Source organism: Silurus aristotelis (assembly GCF_946808225.1).
Source record: "Silurus aristotelis genome assembly, chromosome: 19".
NCBI classification, from domain to species: domain Eukaryota; kingdom Metazoa; phylum Chordata; class Actinopteri; order Siluriformes; family Siluridae; genus Silurus; species Silurus aristotelis.
Genome location: NC_139592.1, coordinates 19,778,259 through 19,796,000, shown reverse-complemented (window position 1 = coordinate 19,796,000; position 17,742 = coordinate 19,778,259). Strand labels below are relative to the sequence as shown.

The 17,742-nt window shown below is 35.0% G+C and overlaps 1 protein-coding gene and 1 long non-coding RNA gene across 11 annotated transcripts in view; both read left to right on the top strand.

Moving 5' to 3' along the window:
• The window catches only part of LOC310741613 (membrane cofactor protein-like), a 59,286-nt gene that overhangs the window by 11,614 nt on the left and 29,930 nt on the right, over window positions 1–17,742 (top strand). Inside the window, exons 10-13 of one of the 10 annotated variants that reach the window (XM_083569589.1) lie at window positions 1,410–1,448; window positions 1,641–1,703; window positions 2,285–2,324; window positions 2,988–4,156. The exons of 8 other annotated variants lie outside the window; for them this stretch is intronic. In XM_083569589.1, coding sequence (XP_083425715.1) covers window positions 1,410–1,448; window positions 1,641–1,703; window positions 2,285–2,324; window positions 2,988–3,024 — 179 coding nt within the window. In that variant the 3' untranslated portion in view covers window positions 3,025–4,156. Of the gene's footprint in view, window positions 1–1,409; window positions 1,449–1,640; window positions 1,704–2,284; window positions 2,325–2,987; window positions 4,157–17,742 lie in introns of those variants that run through there. One more of the 10 variants, XM_083569581.1, reaches the window with a different exon arrangement.
• LOC310715249 lies at window positions 14,657–16,112 on the top strand. Its single transcript, XR_014530276.1, has 2 exons — window positions 14,657–14,830; window positions 15,949–16,112. It is a non-coding gene; the product is annotated as an uncharacterized lncRNA (long non-coding RNA).

The following is a 17,742-nucleotide window of genomic DNA, read 5'->3' as shown; positions in this document are numbered from 1 at the left end:
TTATCTCTGCCTGGGATATCTCTTTTCTCTCTCTCTCTTTTCTTTTTTTCTCTCTCTCTCTCTTTTCTCTCTCTCTCTTTTCTCTCTTTCTCTCTCTCTCTCTCTCTCTCTCTCTCTGGTGGCTGAACCCTGGGCAAGAGTTCTTATTGTCACCCCCAATGTCTCTTTCCTTCAACAAATCATTAGAAATCTTCCATAAAAAAGTTATGATTGCAAAATTTCCTCAATTTAAGTATTTTAACATATTCTGCCTTACAGAGACAATTATATTTATTTAATTTACGTATATATTTGAATGATGGAGTTTAAAACACCAATTCTTTTAGCCATGTTTCAGCATCAGACACTTACAAAGCTTCTTGTCCTTGTCATAATTTTTCTTCACTTGATCTTGAATAAAACATTTATGTCCATATATGTAATATTACTCCCTCATGATTTTCTAAATTACAATTGTTTTAACCAATGTGGTTTATTGGAGAGAACCCTTGAAGCAAAGCAGATAACATGGTCATATAAGAGCATACAGAAACTGATTAACATTAAAACAACGCTTCTATTATTAATTATTTATAATAATAGCCCAATTATGGTAATACCATGAGTTTAAAAAGATATATTAAATTTACTCTTATAATTTCCACTATTATTTCAAAAATGCCCTGTGGAATAAAACATGGTTTTGCAGTATGCTAACCTTAACAGCACAGGGTACCTGTAATGGTTAACAAGATTGGCAACACTTGCAGACAAGAGTAATGATGTAGAAATTCAATCTGTGGTATCAAGGTGGTCATTGCGAAACATTTGATTTTATATTTCTTTAGCCATTTCTATGTTGATTTATAAGTATGTTTAACCCCTTATCTTTCTAAAAGCTTTATTTGATCTTCCTAATAGAAGCTACAAGGTTATGGGCTGAAACTAACAGCTAACACTAAACACTGGCCCTTTCTGTTGCTAAATTCGGCTCAATTCTGCCTAATTTCTTAAAATTCTGTTCTCATCATACCACAGCACAATAATTGTTGTAGTTTTGCTGAAGCATGTGGAAGTTCAGTTACTGCATTTAGAAAGAGTGGTCTCAGGAATTTTTTAAACACTTCCAGACAGGTTGTTATGAAAGTGGTCAAGCATAACAATCCACTTAACTATGCGATTCCGAAACAGTGTTTTCCCCTCCATTACCATCGCATTTTAACAGTGTGAAGAGACGATCCTGAGTCCTGACAACTTTCCAACTGTTTCCGAAATCAGAAATTTATTTGACATGGCCGTAATTTTGCTTAAAGGACAATGTCTTTGTGAGCTCTACATCAATCATTCGGTGTTGTGTCTTTACTCTTGTAAAATTCGGAATTCTTTTCTATGCATTTTTTTTTTTTATGTTGTCCTTCATTTTGTTATAGGTACCCAAGTTGCACCCACCACACCTCCACCATCAGACGGTAAGTTATCTGCTGTTTGGGCTTGAAATTAGTAATACCAAAGCGAACTGAGTGGTGGATTTCTTTTTTTTTTTTTTTTTGTTTATCTTTAAAATGTAAAAATTATTTGTAAAAAGTGGGCAAACACTTTTCATGTTAATGTTAATTCCCTATTGTCTGAACTCGTTTTGATTAACTGTGTATTATTCACAGGCACCAGTGTGAAATCCAGCGTAATAATAATAGCTGTTGTCGTATCCATTGTTGTGCTTCTAGGTAAGTGTGCAGTTACTTCACATTGTGTGATTTTCACTTGAATAATGAAGGCTGTTTTCGATAATGAGTCACTATAACGATTTTATCATGACAAAACCATTTAGTAAAACGTCTTTTTTTTTTTATATCCATACATTAAAGGATCAGAAACAAAAAAATACATTTTGCTGAAACTAAACTAAACAACAAATCTGTCAAATTCTTGCTTCAGTCGGGAAAGTCAAAGAAATTATAAAAGCATGAATAAAAGAAATGTTATAAATTAACATCTAGACATGTTGTAACACATGAAAAATAGCTGTGAAATGGATAGAATAGATATACAATGAAAAACTTCTCAGTGTTTCAGGTACCTCCCAGGCCCATTACTGAGGTTGTAGGTAGTAAGACAAAAATAAATAAAAAAGAAAAGAAAGAAAACGTGTCACTGGTGGATAAATAAAAATCCATTATTACTGTAAAATGCAAAATATTAAACATGTTTGTCTACTGCTTATAACTTTTCAAACCATTGAATTATTTTAGTGTTTTAATGGTAATAGTTGATGAGTTTCTGATCAGATTTCGCCCATACCTCACAGCAGGAATTCTTTTAGCAGTGTTTTTCAGCAGAAAGAAAGAGTAAGTGAAAGGTTCATTTCAGTTCAAAATAGCTGATGAAACTAATTCTGACTAGCTGCAAATGAAACAAAATAATGCTTCATTCATTTGCGTTCATTTACTTTCCGAGTCAATTATAATGGCATGCACACTCATACACTGAATTACATTATCAATTGATAATTATTTTAATAATTAAATTATTTCATCATTTATAAAATACTCAATGGCTGCCTAGGTATTTCTCAAACATGCAGCATGCTATTTCTAAATATTGCTTGCATGAACCCAGAAGTGTTGCGTCTTCAAGATTTATGCAAAATTAAAGCTTCTGCTATGAATGTAACAAAGCACTGAATCCTAAAAACACTACTAAGGATAGAATGAGTTCACTATGAATCCTTTTGGCCCTTATCCAGAGTGACTTATAATTATCTTATTCATGCACCTGAACATTTGAGGATTAAACGTCTTGCTCAAGGGCCCAACAATGCCAGCTTGGTGTTGAAGAGAATTAAACTCATGCCCTTCTGATCAGAACCAATTAACCACTCTTGCCACTGTTGTCTGTATGTTTTTCTTTATAACTATTTTTTCGGAATGTATTCTGTCTAATGCAGGTACCAGTGCCTACATCGTTCTTTTGCCAAGATCACCCTTGACACTTGATGCTTTATTTTCTAGGATAAAAGAACGAGCATTTAGACTGATGCCAAAATGACTCATAAGGAACTCATAAGTGACGTCAGCCGATGATCACCGGGAGCTCTTCTTCGTCTGTGTCCGGAAAAGCTGTTTTCAGCATTTTTCCTGATCGTCAGAGATTAGAAGTTAATTTGCACTATGTTCTAGATTTTAAAATGTATTCTTTGAAGCATCGGTACAAATTTAAAGTGTATTTAATCATTTTTTGAGATATGAAGTATGTGGGTTTAAGTTATTTCTATTTTTGAACAGATTCAGATTTGTTTAGTTTTTACTGCATAGTTATATAATATTAAAATCCAGCCTAAATCACTGCCTTTAGTATAGAAATCAGCAGCCAAAAATGTATTTAAAATTTAAACATGGTTTTATTTGAAATGTTTGTTCTTTTTTTTTATTTTAATTTTTTTATTTTGGAGCACCATTTACTGTAGATTTATTTTTTTATTTTTTTTTACATTTTGATTATTAACAATTTTTTGTTTTTTTATAATTAGACTAAAAATTGTGTTCCTTTACTAGATGAACCACTATCAGCTTTTTTTGTATGCCATCCTGTTTTGCTTAAAATTAGCTAATGTGCATAAAAATGCATAGACCGGAGAACTGATATCATTCTGTTGTATGTTAACGTTTAGGAAATCAAATCATTGAAATCAATTGCAAATATTGTGAAACTATTGACTTTCTCTTAAAGTGCAATAATGGAGACATTTTTTCAAATGCTTACCATTAGTTAAAATATTAACAGACTTTGATTTTGTATGGCCAAAAGTTTGTTGATGTCCCGCTTTATTCTAAAACCAGGAGCAATAATATGGAGTTAGATACGCTGAAGTCAGTAATAAAGAGAGGAGTCTCCACATACTTTTGGCCATATCGACTGTGTATGTCCCTGAATGTTTTGCAAATACTAGTTTGCAAATCAAGTTAGGCGTTGGAATTTTGTAGCTACAGTATTTTATTGCGTATGGGTACGGAATATGTTCATTAATGTAACCTAAAAACATTGAATGTAACTCTTTCTGGAAGGACTATTTGGCTGTGTATGTTTTTTGTTAATTATGACTACTGATACATTTGTTTCTTAATTTATTATTATATTATTCCAAATGCAAGATGTGTTGAATAAAGCATCTGCAAGATTATTTTTTTTTCTTCTTTAGATATCTTCATACAAAATCAGGTTTATGAAGTGCATGTGTATAGATTTATAAACATGTCTAGGTTTATTGTATTTTGCAATATATCGTTATTTGCAAATATTTTCGGGGTTGTTGATTATTTTACTGTAGATCATTTCTGTTTTGCCCTAAGGTTATAGAACTTTCATGAAGGTAACATTTTCATACTTGATTTATGTTTGCTGTATGGAACTAACTAAGCAGGCATTAATGTCTACTACTGATAGAGAGAAATTCTTGGAATAGTTTAAAAAAAAAAATGAAGGGTGACAGAAATTGGTCTGACATGATTCCATCTGGAACTGTTATCACGGTTTGATTACACGGTTTTGATGCACAGCCGAACAACTTTTGCCTGGAAACAATGGCCAGAACCCCAGTTTTCATTTTGGGTAGTGGATGGAGCTGGGTAGACTTGTTGTAGAAGCTGACTGGAGCAGGATTTTTGTAGGAGCATGCTGTTTGGAATGCAGCTTTTAAATGTTTGTCAAATACAATGCTGTGTAGTAGCGGTCCCCAAACTTTGTTTTGAATCACGGACCAGTTTAAAGTAAGTTCATTTTTTTAAAGACAAGGGTAGTGGTGGGGGTTGGTGATATTTGGAAAATTGGAAGTTATTTTTGGTTTATTTTCAGTGCAGACCTCAAAAGTCAATAAAATGGAATTCAAATGTTATTTAAAAAAAAAAAAAACTTGAGTGTATGCTTTAGGAAGGTCAGATAACATACTTCGTTGTCCACTTCCGCTGCAGTCGGAGGCAGCAGCAGCTACAGGTTGACTCCACAAAGGCGCACATACAAGCAAAAATAGCACACCGAAACAGGAAGTCAACAACCAAAAACCCTTTGCTTCAAAAATCGAAAAATATGTAGAAAATGCATAATACAAATGGAAAAAGGGAAAACACAGCACTACTATACATTATTCATTACACTAACAACTATAACTATAACAGCGTATATACATTACTTTGTAACCCCTGTAAAAATTCATAAAACCTCTGGTAAAAACACATCTGGTCAAAAATGCTTCAGTATGCCTTCGATTTTGAATAAATCCCCAACAGTGTCACCAGCAAAGCACCCCCACACCATCACTCCTCCTCCTCCTCCATGCTTCACGGTGGGAACCAGGCATGTAGAGTCCATCCATTCACCTTTTCTGCGTCGCACAAAGACACGGTGGTTGGAACCAAAGATCTCAAATTTGGACTCATCAGACCAAAGCACAGATTTCCACTGGTTTAATGTCCATTCCTTGTGTTCTTTAGCCCAAACAAGTCTCTTCTGCTTGTTGCCTTTCTTTAGCAGTGGTTTCCTAGCAGATATTCTACCATGAAGGCCTGATTCACACAGTCTCCTCTTAACAGTTGTTGTAGAGATGTGTCTGCTGCTAGAACTCTGTGTGCCATTGACCAGGTCTCTAATCTGAGCTGCTGTTAACCTGCGATTTCTGAGGCTGGTGACTCGGATTAATTTATCCTCCGCAGCAGAGGTGACTCTTGGTCTTCCTTTCCTGGGGCGGTCGGCATGGGAGCCAGTTTCTTTGTAGCGCTTGATGGTTTTTGTGACTGCACTTGGGGACACTTTCAATGTTTTCCCAATTTTTCGGACTGACTGACCTTCATTTCTTAAAGTAATGATGGCCACTCATTTTTCTGTACTTAGCTGCTTTTTTTCTTGCCATAATACAAATTCTAACAGTCTATTCAGTAGGACTATCAGCTGTGTATCCACCTGACTTCTGCACAACACAACTGATGGTCCCAACCCCATTTATAAGGCAAGAAATCACACTTATTAAACCTGACAGGAAACACCTGTGAAGTGAAAACCATTTCAGGTGACTACCTCTTGGTAGAAAGAATGGTTTTCTTAAGGATATATATATATATATAGATATATATATATATATATATATATATATATATATATATATATATATATATATATATATATATATATATATATATATAGCCTTAAGAAAACCATTTATGAGTGGGGCTGACCAGAAAAAATTACTTTAAAGCCTAAAGATGAACTCTGAATGAGAATAGTTCATGTGGTCTTTGAGTCCAGATTTACCCTGTACAAAAGTGATGGGTGCATCCGGGTAAGAAGAGAGGCAGTTAAAGTGATGCCTTTTATCAAGATTTATTATCTGGGGTTGCTTTAGCTGGTCAGGTCTCGATTTATGTGCCTAAAAATGAGATCAGCTGACTACCTGGATGGCACAGGCCTATTCCATTAATTTCATAGGTAGCTAAAAGCTTTTTGGGCACAAACTTTGTTGAATCTAGACCTGACCAGCTGAAGCAAACCCAGATAATAAAACTCCCCACAGGTTTGTATAGTAGGCCTTAGGCATAAAAGGCATCACTTAATCCCTTAATCCCTTAAATTCTAACTTTCACTCAAACAAAGCCATGAGTTTCTCTGGGGACGGTTTCTCATCAATGCCAGGGGTGGTTCCATGAATTTCTGGAGTAAGAACAGGAGGTTTGAGGATGGATTTGGACTGTAGTTAATGTCTGCTACAATGATTGAGGACTAGAATTTGCTTCTGATCAACATCACTGTACCTCAACATCTTTTTTCTGTAAAAAAATGGACATTCGGTGCAACCCAGATGAGGATGGGTTCCCTCTTGAGTCTGGTTTCTCTCAAGGTTTCTTCCTTTGCCATCTCGGAAAGTTTTTCCTTGCCACATTTGCCACCGGCTCGCTCATCAGTTTTTTTTACAATTTGATTTCACCAAGCTTTTTAATGATCAGTCAAGAGTTTTCCTGACCACATTTTTTTCTTAAAGGTGATGGTTCACCACTATCCTTTCAGGTTTTAATAATGTGTTAGACAGCTCTTAAGCCAGTTTTAGTAGTTTCAGCAAGCTCTTTAGTTTTTTCTTTGTTTGATGCAGGCTAATATTAATTTGACCCCCTTCTGAAACAGAATATGTTTTCCACGATATGACATATGATTAAGAAATGAAGAGCTACTCACTGCATCAGTAAGACTTTGTAATGTTGTAGCTGAAACATTAGTAGTGCAGTAAATAAATCGAATCCAATGAAGATTTTTGGGGGGTTTATTTCAAATTTCCACTTGTATTATATTAATGTTGTCAACTTTCTATTCAGGTAACATTTTAATACTTATATATGTTTTCTTATTAGGTCACTGTTGTTACTGATAGGAAGGTTGGGGGTTTAAAATGCTATGGAAATGGCAAGTAAACCATCAGGTCCAATGCGCCTCATGGTGTGGGAGGACAATAAAAAATAAAAATGTATGCTTAAGTGACAAATTAATGCTTCTATTCTATTCTATTCTATTCTGTTCTATCCTATTCTATTCAAGAAGCAACTGTTCAGAACCGTTTGTTAAAAGCAAAGCAAGGTGAATTCAGAAATGTTAAAGACATCAAGGCTGAAAGATATCTTCCAACAATGTCTTTCAAATTGATTCAACTGAAACAAATTCTCACAAAAAAACAAAAACAAAATTCGGTCACAGTACATTTGTACAAATATGTCAACACAATTATATGCAATTTCTGTTTTCGTGAAGGGATCCACAAAATACATTTCTCACCCTGCAAATAAAATGTTCACATCGTTTCCATTTCAGTGAGTAATAGCCATATAAGTATTAATGCTCCAATAGTCACTTGGTTAAGCTACAAAAATCGTGATGAGATGGTTGATCTGCAAGATTATCCTATTACTGTAACACTATACCAGCCTAGACTTGGCCCGAGAGAAGCCTCTCCTAAATGCAAGTCACATGAAAGTCTGCAATTTAACAGAGTCCACCGAGTTGGGAGAAACAAAAAGAAGAAGCAGAAGCAGAAGCAAAATAAAGAGGAGTAGCAAAAGAAGAAGAAGAAGAAAAAGTAAACGAAGAAGAATAGGCGTGCGTGAGACTCTTTTATTTAAGGGTGAATAGTTGATAAACAGAGTGAACTACGCATAAAACAACCTCTGTTTAAATGGGAAAACTGTTTATATTTGATGAAATAAAACCAGTAATGTGGGTCGAATGTATACATATGATAAGCATGGAGCAAATAAAAATAGGATGGTGTAAATTAAACAGGAGCAAACAAAAAGGTATTTGAAATACAGCTTTCAGGGGTTTTGCCAAATAAAACATATTATATGAGGTTTGTGTTGGTGATTTGCTGAAATATAGTCACATTTTTTCCAGAATTTCAAAATCAATGCCATTTTGGCTTTCCATATTCCACGTTATTCCAAAACAACAACAAGGAAAAACTAAATATATCATATAAATAAATATATGCAACCATCCTGATGGCAAAACACATAAGGTCATAATTTTATCTGCTGAAAATTTACTGTAAATGAGGATAGATATGGATAGATTTTAAATAATTTGGAAGATTTATGAGTTATGCTTCTGCAGGGGTGTGACCACATTTCCTCATTTACACAAGAACCGTTAGGAACTCACCCAGAGGCTGGTGTCCATTTAACACTCTCACAAGTTCTCTTCAAGACCTCCACCGAAAGGTATGATCTATTTGGGTTTATAAAAAAATTTATATTACGACTTTTTTTTTATCTTGCGTAATAAACTAAATTACGAGTTCATATCTCGCAATTCTGACTTTTATCTTGAAATTGCAACTTCATATTTCGCAATTCTGACTTCTGTTCTCGCAATTTGGGAGATTTTTATATCTCACAATTCTGAATAAGAAAATTCGTCGAGTCATAAAAAAGCAATAACTTAAAAAAAATTGTTTACATTATTATTCAGTGGCTTGCATAGTTTGTTGATGGTAAATTCATATTTCTAGATATTTAAATACTGTACTGGACTAGCTTGTCATTAATACCCGGATCAAGCTTTTCCGTTGGTCCGCCAGCGTCGCCAGCACACAGGCAGGCTGCTCAGCCTCGCGCGCCTGATTTACGAAACAAAACAATATCATCGAGTTATATTGATTATAAGCAAGAAAACATGGGTTAACTAGTTAAAATAAAAGAAAACACATTTTATATACTTTTAATCACGTTTGTTTTTGTATTTAAGAATAAAGCAACTAATTACCACCTTACATTGCTGTAAAATGCTAGACATTTATATTTTTTTAAATAAGGAATCTAATATCTCTCTGTCTCTCTCTCTGAGAGAGAGAGAGAGAGAGAGAGAGAGAGAGAGAGAGAGAGAGAGAGAGAGAGAGAGAGAGAGAGAGAGAGAGATTAGGGCTGGGCGATAAATCGATTTTATCGATTAACTCGAACGTGTAGTTTACATCGGTCTGTTTTAATAAAAATCGGTTTTCTCTTTAATGTCCGCCGACGCTCCCCTCTGGGCTTCCATAGTTTCGAACGAACTCAGCCCCCCCCGCGCGTTTGCCATAGAGATACACAAACAACATGGCAGCGAGCAGAGAAGAACTCTTTCCCAAGAAAAGTAAAGCAGCCGCACTTTGTTTAGTGTTGCGCGTCCAATCGTACACTTCCGGTACGGGTGGTGGAAGCGACCAAAATACATGTAAAGACGCTTCAGAACGGCGTTTCCCTTAAGAAACAGAAAAATCAGAGCATTTGAATCACCATATTCAAACAGTCATTTTACTGCGGAGTTTTGGAGAAAGGTAAAGGCAAAATCACTCCAAGCATCACTGCATTTTTAACCATGTTCCACATTCAAACACTCATAAAACATTTTTCTTTATAGGTTTGCTCAATCTTTCAAATTATTTTTATTAACAGTGTCCCTGTCTATTACTCTCTTAAATTTTATCTCATTTTACTGTGGAGTTTTTAAGAAAAGTAAAGGCAAAATCACTTAAAACCTCAGGTGCATTTTCAATCATGTTCCACATTGAAACACTCATAAAACATTTTTCTTTGTAGGTTTGCTCATTTTATGTTGTGTTGCATTCTATTTTCACAATTTACAAAGGCAGGGCCTGCATCTTGTATTTTTGGCTTGTTGTTGTTTCTGATTGCACTTTAACCCAAAGTGGGTTATAATCCCAGAAGGGTAAATAAACTTGATTTAATAAAGTCAAAACTTTTTTTTTTAATTTTTTTTGTCATATGCAGATTGATTTTAAGCAAGGGGAAAAAATCGATTTAAATCGCAAATCGGATTTTTTTTTTAGGCCATATCACCCAGCCCTAATATATATATATACTGTTCAAATGTGTTATTATATATGTGTTCAAATACTTATTTTCCTCACTGTATATATATATATATATATATATATATATATATATATATATATATATACAGTGAGGAAAATAAGTATTTGAACACCCTGCTATTTTGCAAGTTCTCCCACTTAAAAATCATGCAGGGGTCTGAAATTCTCATCGTAGCTGCATGTCCACTGTGAGAGACATAATCTAAAAAAAGAAATCCAGAAATCACAATGTATAATTTTTTCACTATTTATTTGTATGATACAGCTGCAAATAAGTATTTGAACACCTGAGAAAGTCAATGTTAATATTTGTTTGTTTGCAATTACAGAGTTTAAACGTTTCCTGTAGTTTTTCACCAGGTTTGCACACACTGCAAGAGGGATTTTGGCCCACTCCTCCACACAGATCTTCTCTAGATCAGTCAGGTTTCTGGCCTGTCGCTGAGAAACACAGAGTTTGAGCTCCCTTCCTTTATGTCTGGAGACTGGCTAGGCCACGGCAGAACCTTTATATGCTTCCTACAGAGCCACTCCTTGGTTATCCTGGCTGTGTGCTTCGAGTCATTGTCATGTTGGAAGACCCAGCCTCGACCCATTTTCAATGCTCTAACTGAGGGAAGGTTGTTGTTCCCCAAAATCTCGCAATACATGGCCCCGGTCATGCTCTCCTAAATACAGTGCAGTCGCCCTGTCCCATGTGCAGAAAAACACCCCCAAAGCATGATGCTATCACCCCCATTCTTTACAGTAGGGATGGTGTTCTTGGGATGGTATTCATCAGTGTTCTTCCTTCAAACACGTTTAATGGAATTATTACCCAAAAATTCTATTTTGGTCTCATCTGACCACATGACTTTCTCCCATGACTTCTCTGGATCATCCAAATGGTCATTGGCAAACTTAAGACGTGCCTGGACATGTGCTGGTTTAAGCAGGGGAACCTTCCGTGCCATGCACGATTTCAACCATGACGTCTTAGTGTATTACCAACAGTAACCTTGGAAACGGTGGTCCCAGCTCTTTTCAGGTCATTGACCAGCTCCTCCTGTGTAGTTTTGGGCTGATTTCTCACCTTCCTTAGGATAATTGAGACCCCACGAGGTGAGATCTTGCATGGAGCCCCAGTCCGAGGGAGATTGACAGTCATGTTTAGCTTCTTCCATATTCTAATGATTGCTCCAACAGTGGACCTTTTTTCACCAAGCTGCTTGGCAATTTCCCCGTAGCCCTTTCCAGCCTTGTGGAGGTGTACAATTTTGTCTCTAGTGTCTTTGGACAGCTCTTTGGTCTTGGCCATGTTAGTAGCTGGATTCTTACTGATTGTATGGGGTGGACAGGTGTCTTTATGCAGCTAACGACCTCGAACAGGTGCATCTAATTTAGGATAATAAATGTAGTGGAGGTGGACATTTTAAAGGCAGACTAACAGGTCTTTGAGAGTCAGAATTCTAGCTGATAGACAGGTGTTCAAATACTTATTTGCAGCTGTATCATACAAATAAATAGTTTAAAAATCATATATTGTGATTTCTGGATTTTTTCTTTTTTTAGATTATGTCTCTCACAGTGGACATGCACCTACGATGACAATTTCAGACCCCTCCATGATTTCTAAGTGGGAGAACTTGCAAAAAAGCAGGGTGTTCAAATACTTATTTTCCTCACTGTATATATATATATATATATATATATATATATTTATATATATATATATATATATATATACACGTGTATCCCTCTCTCTCTCTCTCTCTCTCTCTCTCTCTCTCTCTCTCTCTCTCTCTCTCTCTCTATATATATATATATATATATATATATATATATATATATATATATATATATATATATATTTATATATATAATGTGTGTACACACATCTATCTATCTATCTATCTATCTATCTATCTATCTATCTATCTATCTATCTATCTATCTATCTATCTATCTATATCTGAGAGAGAGAGAGAGAGAGAGAGAGAGAGAGAGAGAGAGAGAGATACACGTGTATATATATATATAGTATTGTCCAGCTAAGGGGAAAAACAACAACCTGAAATAACTTAATAAATGTTATTATTGTCTTCATTCCAGTGTTTAAGTGAAGTCATCTGAGTGGAAATAAGATTAAATGGGTAAAACCATGTGGGTGACACCGAGTTCCAGTCTGATCCTCCTCCTCCTCACATGTCTGATGAAGATCGGAGAAATTTGAGGTAAAGTTCAGATGCGTTTCTTATCTCATTATTATATATTTATTTTATAATACGCATCAGGTGTTTCTCTGTGCCTACAGATTGTTTTTGTCCTGCTTTTCACTGAAGTAGTTCCTAGAAATTTCTACTAATACAAATGATCTGGAAAGTTTGTAGAAAGCATTTGTCTAAGCGATAGGATAATGTGTGTGTTGAAAAATCATGGGCTCTTATCGCAATGAAAACCAGCTAAAGGCGTTGTGATTTCAGTGTCACTATTTAAATTTTTTTTAAAATGTTTTTGCACTTCACCTTCACCTTTAAATGTTAGAACTTAAATGTTAGAACTTTTTGCACATGTGAAATTACTCATTGCATATTATTCTGAATTGTTTAAATTGTGATAATTTTGTACTATTATATTTATTTGTCTTTTATGTTTTTAGCACAATGCGTAAGACCCGTTGTTGGGGAAAACATCCTGCAGATTCAGCAGCTTCCCGGACAATCACGTGCAGTGGACCACACTAGATCTTCAGTGCACAAGTAATTATCCCCCTTATAGTCTTGATGGAGCACAAACAATAAGCTGTTCTGATAATTCAACATTTGAACCTTCTCCTCCTCGGTGTGTGGGTATTTTGGAGCTTGCAGTTGGTTTCCTGTTCTGGTTTAAATCAGCATATTTAATTTATTAATTTATTTCTGTCTTTTTTTTTTTAACAGATATCAAGTGTGATGCACCTAGAATAGATAATGCTGTTAGAATCGAAGGCAAAGCACCACCCTACACTGGAACAAGGAACTTTATCATATAGCAAGACATCGATTCAAAACGCTAACACAAAAAAGGACTTTATCGGGGGGAAAGTCAGTCACTAGACTTTAATCTGATTGAGTAGTGATTTACCTCCTGAAGAGGGGCCTGAAGGAAGAAATTCATAATGAATTTAAAGAAAATTCAGTACAAGCATGGCAAAGTGTCACAAATAGGACTGCAAAAGTCTGGTGATGCCAGTGGGACTTTAATATTACTAGTTGTTATATGTATAGCACTTGCAATTCTAATACACTTGCAATAGAATGTGTGTTCATTTAATGATAAATATACAGGTTTATTCTTATAAATTAGAATATCATTAAAAAGTTGATTTAATTAGTAATTCAACAAAAAAGTGAAACTTGTATATTGTATAGATTCATCACACACAGACTGATATATTTCAAGGGTTAATTTCTTTTAATTTGGATGATTATGGCTTAAAGCTAATGAAAACTCCAACCTGCAAAGGTTTCCTGAGCCTTTAAATGGTGTCTCAGTCTGGTTCAGGCTACACAATCATGAGGGAAGACTGCTGACTTGACAGTTGTCCAGAAGACGATCATTGACACCCTGCAGATGGAGGGTAAAACACAAAAGCTGCTGTTCACAGAGTGCTCATTAATGGAAAGTTTAATGGAAGGAAAAAATGTGGTAGAAAAAGGTGAAATGAAGCCCATTCAAGAATTTTGGGGGAGATTCACAAATAGTGGACTGCAGCTGGAGTCCGTGCTTCAAGAGCCACTACGCACAGACGTATCCATGGGCTACAACTGACTCATTCCTTGTGTCTGACCCAGAGACAATGTCAGAGGTGTCTTATCTGGGCAAAGGCCAAAAAAGTACTCAGTGGGACAAAGTCGTCTTTTCAGTTGAAAGGAAAGGAACGTTTGCATTTCATTTGGAAATCAAGGTCCCAGAGAACGGAAGAAGAGAGGAGAGGCACAGAATCCAATTTGCTTGAGGTCCAGTGTAAAGTTTGCACAGTCAGTGGTGGTTTGGGGAGTCACTTTTTGTATTGAATTACTAAAATAAATCAACTTTTTAATGGTATTCTAATTTATTGAGATGCACCTGTACATACTCTTGACACAGATGTCCTCAGTCCTTCAAAATGGAACTGATGTTCCGAAGTGTCACATTCACATTGTAATTATTATTATTATTAATATTATTATTATACATTATATACAAGAGTATTGAAATGTATAAAATTATATATTTTTTTCTTCTTTTCTTTTTTTAAATATAGAAAATTAAGGTCCAGATCCAGAGCCAGGTCCAGACCCAGATTCACACTAAAAGAACAAATGTTTAAATTGATTCTTATTGAGCTAGATTGCTAAACTGCTTTACTTTTCATGGATAATGTTGATGAACTAATTAATATTTAACATTCTGTTATTTACAGGCAAAGTCTTGGGGTGGATCATGGACCTTTGGGTAAGTGTACACTGAATTAACACTGGTTTTGCACATGGAATATATATAGTTTATTAATTAATTTATTTTCAGATGGTAATATCTGACTAAATATAAGGTGATATTCAAATATAAATACATATATAAATTTGTATTTCTAATATATAGTATTAATAGACTTATGGTTAATGTGTAATGGCATGTTGTTGGAGGACACTATCGCAAAATCCGATGGTCTGAAGCGGCTGAACAATATGCAATGCTGAAATTTAGACTTTCTATCTGCATATAGTCACATTTATTTATTGTAAAACATCCAGGAAAAAAGTATTAACTAGAAATATTAACAACTAGAATCAGTCATTCTCAAACTATCTTAAATTTTTTATCTTGCTTGAATTTAAATAAAATATAAATGTAAAAATAATGCTTGTGTAATTGAGAAGGCTACAGGTTCTCTAAATCATGTTAAAAAGTGCTGAGACTGGAAACTCCTTTCAAATGTTTTGTTATCGAAAGCTCACAGTGTAATCTCATTAGTATAAACCTGTGATTTACTCCACACCCTCAGCATAGCCACTGCATTTTATATACTGTAGTAATATAAAGGAGTATTAAAGTCTTAAATCTATAAAACATAATACAAAGAGTCCCTGAATCACGATGATTCAGCTAAGGATTTTTCGATCTTGCAATAAAGATGTCAATATGGCAAAATGATCAAAAAAAAATATTGCGTAATTTTCGCACGATATGTTTGGATGCGGCCAGGGTAAACACATCTCCTGCCTTGTCAGATGCCTTATTCAGATGCGCCCATTCCACATACATATATACTGTAAAGTTTATACATTATGGTACTATAATTTGCTCTGTTTTGCTTAAGTATTTACTGCAATTTGTTAAATTATTATATTACCCTATAATGATAACCATTTCTTAAGACTCCTGGTTAAGCTAGGCCATGTCTCAACTTATTTTCAAGTTACGATGGGGTCATTCTAACACTATTTTCTCCATCGTCAGAGACTACCTGTATTTGTATTCCAAAACAATACATTTCACATAAATAATTTCTAGTGCTGTATATTTGTATATTAATCCATATTAAGTGGTGATATGTAAAATTTCCTTTTCAGGAAAGTTTATGGACGTAGTGAGGAAATACATGCAGGTGGTTGGTTTGAAAGAGGCAGATGTAGAGGACAGAGTGCACTATGGTAGTCCTTTATAGTTCTTCTTTTTACTGTGTACTGCATCAGCGATATATGGTAGAAATGACAATAAAAGCTTCTTGACTTGACTTGACTTGACTTGACTTGACTTGACCTGGTGGGAGCAACTGAAAGAAGAAGCATAAGAAGACTGCAGCCAGCCACTAGAGGGCGTCAAAGAGATTTTAGTTTCATATTTATCATTCTTTCATATTTAATGTTCGCTCAATTCTCACACACATATAAACATCAGATCACATCTGTTTAAATGAAGAAACTGTTTGTATTTTGTGAAATACAGCAGTAATGTGGGTCGCATGTATATTTATCTATCTATCTATCTATCTATCTATATATCTATATCTATATCTATATATATATATATATATATATATATATATATATATATATATATATATATATATATATATATATATAAAGCTCAAATACCACTGACTGACTCACTCACTCATTACAAAATCTCAAAAAACACTGAACGGATTGCAATGAAATTTGGAACATACCTTCCTCTTGGGTCTTAGGTGCTCACTAAGAAAGGGTTTTGAAAAATTCGCCCTGGATCGCGGCTAACTCGCGAAAAACGCGATTTCTCACGCATTGTAAACTCTTCGAAATAATAGTACGGATCCTCATGAAACGTACTACATTGTTTCTTATTACATGTTAGATGCACGATAAAAAATATTTTCAAAGTAGTTTGCTCTGTATCGGTACTACAAAGGGGTAGTACGTTATTTGTTGACGTTACGTTCTGATCTCTGATCATCCAGTCCTGCTCAGTGCTTATGTGTATATGAATATATGACAAGCAAGGTGCAAATAAAAATAAGGGTGGGGTAAATGAAACATTTTGTAGAAGCAGGCTGGGGCAGAAACAAATAAATCTGTTTGAAATACAGCTTTCAGGGGTTTTGCCAAATAAGACATAAGAGTTTTGTGTAGGTGATTTACTTGGACCCTTTTGGCTTTCCATATTCCGTTCTAATAGAACAACAACAAGCGAAAACTAAATATATATAATATAAATAAATATATATAACCACCGTGATGGCAAAACACATGAGGTCATGATTTATCTGCTGAGAATTTACTGTAAACGAGGTTAAATGCGGATAGATACGAGTCATGCTCCTGCAGGGGTGTGTCCACATTTCCTGTCATTCATGTTAAAGTGTGGTATTTTCATGTAAAACAGGAGTCCATATTCTTTGAACTGACCAACGTGGCCTGCTTTTATTATACAGTCTCCAAAACACAGTGTCCTAACCGAGACTCACTTCTTCTCTCACCCTCCGCCTCCCCGCCTAGCATGGCCCTTGTTCGCCCCCTAGTGGCAGGTATAACCTGAACAGACATTACAATAATTCCATATTGTTACATCCTTTCTCTTTTAGAAAGTTTTCTTTTCCCTGAAACACATTTGCAAACATTAAATGCAAATAGAAATGTACTTTCCAATGTACAAAAAGTTTTTTTTTTCTTTTTAAATAAATGCCATTACCCAACATAACAAAATGGCTTTAACATCTCAAAACTTTACATTCCATTTTTTTTTTTTTTTTTTTTTTTTTTTTTTTTTCTCAAACGTCACTGAAATGCCAGTTCAAGTAGTAAAGTCCTTGTAGCGTTGAGGATGACGAACAACTCTACCACATCTGGTTGTCTTCATCACATCACTGCTACAGTTATCGCTCTGAG